This window comes from Anser anser (assembly GCF_964211835.1).
Source record: "Anser anser genome assembly, chromosome: 4".
Classification (NCBI taxonomy): domain Eukaryota; kingdom Metazoa; phylum Chordata; class Aves; order Anseriformes; family Anatidae; genus Anser; species Anser anser.
Genome location: NC_139724.1, coordinates 51,684,732 through 51,696,454, shown reverse-complemented (window position 1 = coordinate 51,696,454; position 11,723 = coordinate 51,684,732). Strand labels below are relative to the sequence as shown.

General features: G+C 41.8%; 1 protein-coding gene across 7 annotated transcripts; it reads left to right on the top strand.

Moving 5' to 3' along the window:
• On the top strand, window positions 1–11,363 carry NIPAL1 (NIPA like domain containing 1). Of its 7 annotated transcripts, none has more exons than XM_083835153.1 (6): window positions 1–247; window positions 4,235–4,499; window positions 5,835–5,891; window positions 6,462–6,552; window positions 7,377–7,537; window positions 8,549–11,363. In XM_083835153.1, the coding sequence occupies exons 2-6, from the start codon at window positions 4,274–4,276 to the stop codon at window positions 9,151–9,153; spliced, it is 1,140 nt and encodes a 379-aa protein (XP_083691279.1). In that variant the 5' UTR covers window positions 1–247; window positions 4,235–4,273; the 3' UTR covers window positions 9,154–11,363. The 7 variants fall into 7 exon arrangements, with proteins under 7 accessions (XP_083691279.1, XP_083691283.1, XP_083691278.1 ...); XM_083835157.1 differs by lacking the exon at window positions 1–247 and adding an exon at window positions 380–715; XM_083835152.1 differs by lacking the exon at window positions 1–247 and adding an exon at window positions 382–722.
• Window positions 11,364–11,723: the final 360 nt, after the last annotated feature.

Sequence of the window (11,723 nt, the reverse complement as noted above, 5' to 3'; positions counted from 1 at the left end):
TAAGATCTCTCAGCCAAGGCAGGGAAATCTGAGTTGCTTTGCTGACACTGCAGCCGTGTTTCACCAGCCTGCTCCAGAGCCCATAAACTTCGCAGTATCAACAACCGCCGTCGTCGGCGTTGTGCTCCGAAGCCAGGCCGAGGGCAGCATGTCCCCGCACTGCTCTGGATACGTGTGCCTAATTCACAGCTGTTTGGCTCCACTTTGGGGATCTCTCTGCCTCCTGAAGGTCCTCAGACCACCCCAGGTAAGTTTGCTGGGCAACCCCTAGAAGAACTTCAGCCAGAAATCGGCTAAAAGCGTTTCACTGAAAAAAGAAAAAAAAAAAAAAAAAAAGAGGGCTTCGACTTCTGCCTCGAAACTATTGATTGGGTAATGAAGATAATTGCTCCCCGGGACACCCCGAAGCCTGTCGGACCGGCGGGGAGTCACCTCAGGGGAGGCGTCCCCGGGCTCTGCCCCACTTCTGCGCACCGGGGGCGAGGGGACCCGAGGGGGGCTGAGGGGACTCGAGAGGGCACGGCCAGCCCCGGGCCGCTCCGCGGGGCCGCGCCTCGGGGTGAACGGGGAGGAACGGCACACACAGAACAACACGGAGCACGCCCAGCTGCCGGGCCGGGCCGGGCCGGGCGGAGCCGCCAGAGGGGCAGCGGGTGGGAGCGCTGCGATGACGGCTGCCTGCGTGAGGGCTTCGCCGCGCCGTGACGTCACGCAGGTGCTCGGTGAGGGGTGTGACGTTGTGGGGGGGGGGGGTCTGGGGGGGGCTCGTCCCCCTGCTGCGGGCAGCCTGAGCCGCCTGAAATAGCGGTGCGGGGCGCGGGAGGCGCTCCCTGGGGGTTCCCCCGGTGTGTTGCTGTGAGCGGGGTGTCCCTGGGGCTGGCTGGGGAGCTGCGGTTTGGGTGGGCGGCGGCACACGGGTGGCCGGTGGTGCTCTCGGGTTCGGCTTCCCGGGGGGAAAATCCCTCGGGAGGGCAACGCGCTAGCTCCCCGCGGGGTGCTGACAGCCCCGGAGGGGCTCTGGGGTCGGGTCCGTGGGGAGGGGAAACTGGCTTAGCTGATGACTTCCCTCCGTCGTCATTAGGCCGTTTACAATGGGTTGTAAAGTAGTAGTAATGCCCCGGCAGTCCCCTCCTCCTCAGAGCCATGGGGTGTCAGTAGTCTTTATACGCAAGTGGAGCAAACGGCACGTTTTTCAAAAGTAGAAAACGTCAGTGAGATAAACAGAGGTCACCGCTGCTCAGAGGGGCTCTTCTCAAGTGGTAGGTGGGACGTAGTAAAGATCCAGTGCCTCTTTGTAAGGGTGAGAGCAAAGGTTGTGTTTCAGGTCGGAGAGGAACATCCCGTGACAGTCACTTACTGGCTTACGGATGGCATGATTAAATTTTCATTATTGGGTGTCATAAAGTCTGCTGGGGAATGGAAAACTTGAATTGAAAAATTAGTAATGTTGTATGGGAGGGACTAAGCCTGCTGTTCTTCTACAGCTGAACCCCAGTTCTCCGTTCACCAAAAGAGTGAGGGGAGTGGTTATTTTCTTCACTGTAAAAACCCCGGTACAAACCTGCCTTTACAATCTCAGGTAGCTGAAAGACCATACTTAGATGAGTTTTTGTCTTGGTGCTTTCCTTTAATTAAAGGCAGGAGCTGTTGCTGCTTCACACACGAAGCCTGTAGTAGTAGCCCAGTAGTGTTACAACCTTTGCCAGGCCTGTTTAGCATCATTGTAAGAAGTTAAGCAATGCACTAAATGCTTTGTTCATTCTCTCTCAATTTTTTTATGCCAGTTGGTTTACTTCATAGCTTTTCCTTTGATCAAGCTACCTCTAAGAAACATAACTAAATCCATGTTACTTTGCTAAAATGCTGTCGTATTTGTGAGAGCTCTCTTTTCTTGGAGGATTTCTTGGAAAATCCATAGAGAGTGTATGAGGGCAGCTAGCCGTATATCCAGATTTTCTTGGATGTGCAGTTTTTTTTGCCAGGTGGCAGCTGAGAATTTCAAAACCTTCCTGGGATTTCTGGGCACCCAGCAGAAGAGGTGGCTCTGAGCACATTGCAGGGTGCTTAGGAAATCTTCGGTGACCTGGTTGTGTGCAGTGGACATGTGACATATCCAGGTCACGTTGGGTTTGCTCCGCGGGCAATGCAGACAACACATCTGTGAACATCTGCCTGGAAAATCCTGTCTGGCAAAATAGCAGCCCTATTCCATCGTTAGGTGTTTGTTTTCTGATATTGAAGAAATTCAAACTGGAGGTAAAACTTTTGTTTCTATTGCTTAAATAGACCAGCTCACCCAGTCTGATAAAAGTTACGTGGTTTAAAATCATATGCTGCTACCATCCATTGTTCTGTGCCTTATATCAGATTTGCTTCATTCTTTTGTTATGTATGTCTGCCTCTTTTAAAGCATATTCAGTTCACTCTGTGACAAAACAAATTGAATACTTTTGGTCTTGAGGCTTCAAAATCCCACAGAAAATGGGGAAAAATCCATAAAAGGAGTGTTGAGAGCAGCAGTCATGGATGTACCCATCTTGTGGGATTGTCTTTATGAAATCTGGCTTAGCAATACAAAACAACTCCTGTTAGACAGAAACTTTCTTGGCAAACAAGGAAATGGGATTGCAGAGCCTGAAAATCAAACGGTAGCTTACTGCAGTGTGTTTGTGGCACACTGTGGTGCTGGACAACCGAGAGCAGGCATTCTTCCTTCCTTCGTTGTTTCTGGTGGTATCTCCCAGGGTTAGTGTCAGCATTGTCAGCTGCAAATGAAAAGATGCTGACAAACTTCATGCCATTTTTAATATTTATACTTTAAATATTCCTTCCTAAACAGTATTAGATGAGTTACCCATGGTTGCTTATTATTGATTGTGCAACGAAGTACTTCTGACACAACATTAATATTTCTATAGCTTAGGTCTGAACAGACACAGCAGTGTATCCTTTTCTACTAACTCTCCAAATGTTTTTTCAATTGGGGAAAAAAAAAGGTGTATTACTGATGGTGCCACTCAGCAGCATGAATCCTTCATGTGTCATTTAATTACAAGGGAGGCACAGAAAGCAAAATTGTTGCCTCCAATGCTTTATATGAATCACAATGGACTAAGCTTTTGTACTTCTGTATCAGCAGTTCTAGAATTTAACACATCTTAGCAATAAGACCTTTTTTTTCCTAAACGGAAAGCTATTTCAGCCTTATTGTATGATCCTCGCTGTTTGCATGCTTAGGTAGTGAAAAGCTTAAACTTCTGCCTAAACTGCTGTATGCCCTCTTGCAGCATTGCTGTCTGTCCAGCGCTTCCCCATGCAAAATAACTCCTCTTTCTGTTCTTAGAAATGCAGTACCTCGTCTTCGTCTGAAAACAATAAACGTGCCTAGGCTAATTACAACAGCATCATTCCCACAGGCTCACGTTGGAGTGGTGCTGGTCAGGCTTGGCCGACTGAGCTTGCAAAGCTTCAGGCTCAGCCCAGGAGCTGTGTGCTTGGTGGCTGTACCTTGCAGGCTGCGGTCCTCCTCCAGCTGCGGGTCAGTAAGGTTAGGTGAGAAGTTCTCCGAGCTGCAGCGAGGCCTCCACCGAAACATTTCACAAGTGGTTAAAGAAGATCTGGTTCACGCAATAGTTGATGAACATTTTTAGTACAACATACTAGTGGCCATATGCCACAAAGGTTTGCTTGCTCTGTAGATTTTTTTTTCCTTCTCTTGTTTATTTGTCGTTCACAAATCTTAATTACAAACTTAAAAGCAAAAGCCTGAAATAACAGGAGGCTTATTCTGGTAGACAAAGTCTGAAATTATGGATTTAGCTATAGGTTTGTATTTTGGGGATGCGGTCTCTGTGCAACACAGAACACTTCATTTGTGAGGTTTCAGGTTAGCTTTTAAATATTTCAAATTGATTTTTCCCTTTCAGATAATACTTAATTGCTGCATTCTTTGGTATTGCCGTAATTGCTTAACAGAGGCAATGTAGTGCAAAAATACATACAAAATAAGGTACGCACTGTGACTTGCAGGGTTGAGTGGTGACAGGGGCACCTGTCGGAACTGGGAACAGAACTGTGAGCATTGTGCAGATTTTGTGTTGGTGCTTCAGGAGTTATCTGCGGGGTCAGAAAAGAGGAGTACTTAGGGAAGATGCAGAAAGGAGCGAGGTGGGGGCTCTCTTGGAGCTGTGCCCGGCTGGTAAATCACTTGTTCTGCTTTCTTTCCCCCTCCCAGGTGCTGTGCTCTCTGCCCTTGCCGTGACTCCTGCCCAGCATGGGGCCAGACCACCAAAGGGCCGAATCCTGCCCTTCTCCCCTCGCCTGTATGGACGGGATTTCCAACAACACAAACCTGAGCCTTTCCACGCCTGCTGGACTCAAGTACCGGCTCTACCTCGGCCTGGCTTTGGCAGTAGGTTCCAGCATCTTCATTGGCTCCAGTTTCATCCTGAAGAAGAAGGGCCTCTTGAAACTGGCTGCCAAAGGAGTCCCCAGAGCTGGTAAGCAGCACTCCTGTTGGACTTGGTTTAATAGTTTAATTACACCTAATTCTTGCACTGACAATTTTAGGAACCTATCCTTGCAAGAGAGGGGGGTTAGTTGATACGCTGCGTGTGAATTACATCAACCCAGCTAGTTGTCTAAGGAAAGCAGGAATAAGCCAAGTTTCACTTAATTTCTAATCTGTTCAGAGGGTACAAACCAGTAAAGTCAACATTATGACTTAGGATGCCTTTTTGTCCTTTCCAAAAGGGAAAAGCACAAAAGCCTCTCTTACAGCTCCGCAAAGCCGAGGTTCAATTCACAGCCTGCGCAATTAAAACTGCCAGTGTTTAACACTGCTGAACTTCAGCAGTGGTCACACATCCCCTCTTGGCTGCTGACAGAAATCCAGCATTATTTCTCTGCCTGCGTCTGCAGGGACTGAGTAGTCAGAAATCTTTGGGCTTTGGGGCTGACAGTGGCTATTAAAGCCAGTAATCTGGTAATAATCTCCTCCCTGCCAGCAGTTAGATACCAAATGAAGTTCTCCCTTTGTCTTGTCCTTCATAAAGCCTTCCTCTATTTTTTTTCCTTCATATTTCTTCCTTCTTTGAGCTGGAAAGGCTTGAGATGGTCACTAGATTTAGTTCCTTTTTAAAAACAAAAAGTGCAATGAGCTTTAGAAAAAGTTCTCAACACAAAAGGTTCTGCAGGTAGCTAATCTTCCGTTGATGGCAGCAGATGCAGAGTTTAAAAAAAACTATGGAGAGCTTTTAAGAACCCTCAGACTAATCTGATAGTTCTGTTTGTATGGTATTTAAATGTACAGCATTCACAGTTTTTCTTTTGTTGCATTTATTGCAAAATCTACTATTCCAGAGAACTTGAGTATTTGAAAAAATTGTTACTGAATATACAATTTACTTGTATTTTGTGCAAGAAAAATATCATGCATGCAGTGACATTTTTAATTTCTCTGAATTTAAATTATAAGCGGAGTCAAAAATGCGGTTGTGTATGAATATTTTGGATCTGACCTGGGAAGGCACCTCATAGTGTTTCTTAAGCTCATCGCTATTCTTCACAGACATTTTATGTTTTCTTGGAACTTTTCCCCCATGTGTATTCAGTCAAATATTTCTCACAAGTACAAGTCGTGAAGAAGTAGAGTGATTGATTAAAAAATATCGGTCAACATCGAGCAAAATATTCTTCACATCACATCCAGATAGCTTGCTGTTTCAGTACTTTATAAGACTTGATCCAAACATGTGGCTGCAGGGTTGTTGTTGTTGTTGTAATAAGCTGATTTCTTTCTTCTAAGATGAGATTTTTTTTTTCCCTGCTTCCAGGACAGGGTGGACATTCTTATTTGAAGGAAGGGCTTTGGTGGGCTGGGCTACTATCAAGTAAGTCACCTCTTCTTTCAACTGCAAATAAATGCTACATAAAGCTGATTGTAGAGACACTTCTTTTAACTGAGGAGAGTGAAAAATTAGGGAATTAATTTCTTAAAAAGAATCTTCTTTATGACAGAAGCCATTCTAAAATCCCATCTCAAATAGTTCTTCTGCTCTTTGGGGCTCTTTGCAGAATTAAAGCCTTTTTTTCTGTAACTGGTCAAAAGCAAGGGGTTTGAACCTATCCAGCTTCGTGGCGTTGTCACTGCTCCTTCCAGGAAGGTGCAGTCAGTGCAGAATTGTTCTGTAAACGCCTGCCTTTGGCTTTGTCATGCTTTTTGGATGGTCATACTGGAGCATACAGTGCTTAGAGGACACATATGTAACTTTCTTCAGTCCTCATTTCCATTATGTCCAGAAGAGGTTATACAGATAATTTTGAAATCAGAATTTGCATATTTTGTGTGGAAAAAAGATTTTGTTTTATATTAGCTGTCAGATCTATCATAAAAAGTACTTACTGTAGCATTATTTTTGTTCCTTCTCCCCCATCTGATCCAAATGTTCTTTCTTCTACAGTGGGATTAGGAGAAGCTGCAAACTTTGCTGCCTATGCCTTTGCTCCTGCAACCTTAGTTACCCCTTTGGGTGCACTGAGTGTTCTCATAAGGTTAGTACAAATTGGAAGCAAACCAATCGTTGACCATCTGATTAAAAAAAAAAAATCTTTGGCTAAAAGCAGAGAACTTTAATAAGAAAACTGAAGGGCAAATACAGACACCCCCCCCCCCCCCCCAAAAGTACTTTTTGTTCCTTAATGGAAAGATCCCTTGCTTACTTAGAACTGAATTTCCTGCGTAGAGGGAATCAAGTGTTGCTTCAAAGACTAATACATGCTTTCCCAACAACCTTCCACATATTCTAGAAGGTATTTCTTAACAGCATATACCTCGCATACTGTTGATGCACAGTGGCTGTAATTTATGTCTTCCTAGAGAAATCAAGCTTTCATAAAAAGTCATATCCTGTTCTTCACATATGACAAAACTTTAAAAGAAAATACAGCATTCCTTAAAATATTTTCAAAAACAACTTTTGTTACAGGAGAAAAACTTCATATTAAGATACACTTAGTTTACATTTTGAGTTTCCTTTTAGTGTTGTTTTGTCTTGCTGAAGGCCTTCTGGAAAGAAAGCCAAGAAAACTTTAGCTTTTTTAATATCCACTGTTAAAATTCATGTTTTTTTTTTTTTAAGTATGAATGCCCTTCAAACGCTCATTATTTCCAATGTATGAAGAAATAAATAATTTCCCAGTACTGAAGCAAATACATGAATACGACTGTCACAGAAGCAGAAAATGCATGGATTAAACTTTCAACAAACCTTCTGGGAAACAGCTTATTAGCAAAATTGAATTACAGTATTTTAAATCTAAAGCTCTTATTTTTAAGCTGGTGGAGCTGAACCTTCTATTTCTGTTTTGCCAAACAGTGCTATATTGTCATCCCATTTTTTAAATGAGAGGCTGAATATTCATGGCAAGCTGGGCTGTGTACTGAGCATTTTGGGGTCCACGGTCATGGTTATTCACGCCCCTGAGGAGGAGGAGGTCACCTCACTGGATGAGATGGAAATAAAGCTGCAAGATCCAGGTCTGTAGGCTTAACCTGCCATGTTTCATGGCAGGCATTTACATGGCAAACTGTGTGTTGGTGAGTGAGTGAATTAGGATCTGTGATGGGAAGGTCCTGGCTACAGAGCTGTACTGGGCTGACTGTACTAGGAGCCCAGAATCCCTCAATATCAGTGTGTGCGCTGAGGGCTTCTGCACATACCATAACACATTTCCCAAGGATGCAGGTTTAAGAGCAATACATCTTACACAGCTTCTTGCAAACTATTTGGCTAAGAAATGATATACTGCTTCTTCCTGCCTTCCAGCCCTTTGAGGAGTTCAAAGGCTCTAACTGAAGTTATCTACACTTTAAATAGATCACAGCTTTTGGTTAGTTTCACCTTCAACCAGTTCCTAAGTTATTCCATTTGAATTGCTGTCCAATTCTAAGTCTTAATTACTGCTTGCTTTAAGCAGACACATGTTCATATTAATTCAAATGATGGTAGCCCTAGGGTATGTTTCACGGAGAATGTGTTTGAGAAATGGAAGAATTTCACATGGAGAAGTGTAGAATAGGACAAAAATAAGCTAAATTCAAGATAGCTCATACATTCAAAAATTCAGCTAGGGTGATCTCTTGGAACCTTTTGTTAAATATTTTTTTATTATAACCATGTGTGCATGCACCATTTCCTCAAAGACTCTACTTACTGTTTTAAGGAGATGAGAGACAGTCTTGACAGTCTTTAAGCTGATGGGGGGGGGGGGGAACACTTTCTTTTGTCTGGAGATTGGAGAGAGTGTCACAGAGTATTTTTTTTTTTTTATGATTTTCTGGTGAATCCATTTAAATAGTCTAGTAAACATAGTTGGCATAAACATTTTAAATACAAAGCATGTATTTTAGATTTATTTCAATGAAATTCTTCAGTGGATGCAATTGCAATGAACTTGTGCTACAGTTCTTAAAGTGTTAGAGAAATTGAATAACTTTTAGCATGTACTTGAATACAGCCTGATATTTCATCTTTCTTCTTTCCTACAGTGTTTGTTGCCTTTGCTGTTCTCCTGACAGCTGTTGCCCTCACACTGATTTTTATTGTGGCTCCAAGGAGAGGTCAGACAAATGTACTGATCTATGTTTTAATTTGCTCATTCATTGGTGCCTTCTCTGTCTCATCTGTCAAAGGCCTGGGCATTGCCATTAAGGAAATGCTGGAACGGAAGCCGGTTTATCGACGTCCCTTGGTTTATGTTTTGGTGGGAATCCTTGTGCTCTCAGTCAGCACTCAGATCAACTATCTCAACAAAGCATTGGACGTGTTTAATACGTCTCTAGTGACACCTGTTTATTACGTGTGTTTCACCACGACGGTGGTGGTGTGCTCCATCATCCTGTTCAAGGAGTGGAGCAGTATGGACCTGGATAATATCATCGGGACCCTTAGTGGATTCTGCACTATAATCATCGGCATTTTTCTACTACATGCTTTCAAAAGTACTGATATCACCTGGAGTCAGTTGATGTCCACCATTGCAAAAGAACCATCAGTGCCACGCCACGAATATGAAACCTCTCATACTTTACTGGAGAGCTTGGAAGACCCAGCTGTGGTTTTTGAGGAGGACAACATTTTATTTAGTCAATGAAATCTTAAGTGATAGTTCCTCGTTCCAGTATCACAGATTGCAGACTCAGCCCACCTGTGTCTACCAGAACATTCATCTTTGCTGCAATCCTCTGGAAAAATGTCTGTAAAGGGAGTTAAATGTGGGGACATGATTGTCTGTGTGTGCCAGCTGTTGGTAGTGATGAATGAAAATGTTCAATAATTAACATGACGGTCAGAAACACGGTGGTTATTAGGTGTCAAGCAATGAATACGTTTGTCCATTTTTATGTGGTATCTGCTGTTGGAGAATTTTAGCGAGAAAGAATGATCTTCGTGTTTACAAAATGCGACCTTCCCATCTTGATTAAAGATAATACCCTTGCTAAAGTAACAAGCACTCTTATTATGTTAGTAGCAGCTTTTGACCACTTACCAATGAATCTTGAATAGACAAAAAAAAAAAAAAGGAAATGTGGTTCTTGGTAACCAGCCTCCCTCAGAGGCCATGTATAAAAAGCAAAGTTTTAGCTTTTCTACCTTAAGACTCCTGAATAGATTCCTAATCGTGAATGTGCATGTACTTCTTATTTCAAAACTATGACCAAGATGCATTTTAAGAAAAATCAAGCTCATGACAGCCATTAAAACAGTTGCTGTTGGCTTAAAAAATTACATAAGATGAAAGAATAAATTATTCAAAGGCAGCAAACCAGAATGGACAGTTAAGAGTTTCCACACTGTTTTATACTATTTTGAGGATTAAGACGGGTATTAACATATTTCCATTTTTTTCCTAATACATAATTTTGCTAATTTCCTATTCATCAGAACCCAGTTAAGCTTTTTAAAAGATTGTCTCATTTTCCAGAAAGGTTTGGTTTCCAGAAAGGTTGGTTTATTAAAGATGTTGTTTAAGAGTAAAATAGTCATGTTATTCTATGTTCAGTTATAAAGGCAAAATCTGTTTTCCAATCAGTGTGGTGTTTCTAAAAATACTAGATAAAGGGAGGTCTGTAAAGAATGCATGAGAAACATCAAAACATTGAAGTGTTGTCTTTTTATTCTTCTCTAAAGATGAGTATTCATCTCTACTGTATGTTTTAGCTATTAATCTTCTGTAGGCCTTAAAGCAGTACAGATACTGATCTTCATCTTCCTCAGTTGTGGTCACTGATCTTTATCATCTCATTAAAAGCAGTTTGTACAGCCCACGTTTTACTCATTACAGTCCCCTTTCTTGGCACTTTGTGAGCAAGAATGCAGCTTCAGCAAGCAGATGTGTGGGACACAAGGAACTCAATGGAAATGTAGTGTTTCCATGTCTTGGGTTTTTCAGAACCCTTGCCAGGGGATGCTAGCAGTTGAGCAAGAAAGCTGGATTCATTGAAAATGAATTTTAATCAGCTGAGATTTATATGCCAAGCAGAACCTCTTCATAAGGCAGGCTGTCTATTCTTTAACATTCAAAGAGTGGAGTAAAAGTTGACACTGTGTGTGAAAAATGGATTGTTCTGCAGACAGAAAGCAACCATTTTGTTCTTACAGGTAAATAGTGAGCTGCTTATATTTCACGTTTGTGTTGTGTAAAGTTCAATCTTGATGTGAAAGTCATGTACTTCCCTTTTGAAAGATGTTCATGAAACATCTGACTTGTTAAAGACTTTTCCTTTATTTTAACGAGGATTTAGAAGCTATCAAAACCTGAAAAGTAGCACCAGGGATATTAGCTTGAAGTTATTTCTAAACTGCAAGCACCTTTTTTTTCACTTGTATAGGTTTGTAGTTGGCATATGTACAGGAATAAGTAGAAATTGTATCAATCATCTGCACCTTATTTCCAAATCCTTGTTTAGAAGAAGCAAAAACTGTGTATTTCCTTACAGGACCTGCATGTTTACTTTTATGTATAAATAACATCATAACATCTAGAAAAATGTTATTTTTTTACCATGTCAGAAAACTCAAGTTAATGCTTATTGTCACGGTGTACAAGAGCTCTATAATGTTACAGAGTAAAGTATTGATTATCTTTTGTATAAAGACATTTGCCATGAGGTATTATTTTTGAAAATAATCATAGTAAATTTGAGAGGTTTAATTTTTTAATGAAATGACACTAATAATTTTCTTGTACTAAATTGCTTGTCAATTATATACTGAATGATCTGTATTTTGTAAATATGGGAAAAAATAATGAGCACGTTCATATTTCTGATCAGCAATTAAATGCTATCTGGTAGATCCAAAGCAAATAGTCTTGGTTTTAATAGCTGGTCCTACGCACACCTGTGGGTTCTAGATGAAGGAGGTCTGGCTGATAACCTTGCAGTTCATGTGGATCTGGCCTGGTCATGACCTTCTTTTAGTAGCTTTGACTTTTTTTTTCATAGGAAAGAAAATTTTGTACTCCCCTAGAAAAGTCAATTGTGAAACTACCAGATACGCAACGTTAGCTAAAAAGCCTGCAATGTTCTGATGGAGCTGGAGAGAAGAGTATGGGGAGACTAAGAGGTTTTGGCTTCTCTTACAGAATGACCCACTTTGTCTAGATGTATTATTTTTGCCCTGGTATTCTGCAGAAAGCATGAGCAAGGAGCATTTAATCCT

Coding starts and splice junctions, on each gene's coding strand:
- NIPAL1 (XM_083835153.1), top strand. CDS start 4,274: ATGGGGCCAGACCACCAAAGGGCCGAATCCTGCCCTTCTCCCCTCGCC. Junction 6,553..7,376: donor GCACTGAGTGTTCTCATAAG/GTTAGTACAAAT, acceptor TTTGCCAAACAG/TGCTATATTGTCATCCCATT. Junction 7,538..8,548: donor AATAAAGCTGCAAGATCCAG/GTCTGTAGGCTT, acceptor TCTTTCCTACAG/TGTTTGTTGCCTTTGCTGTT.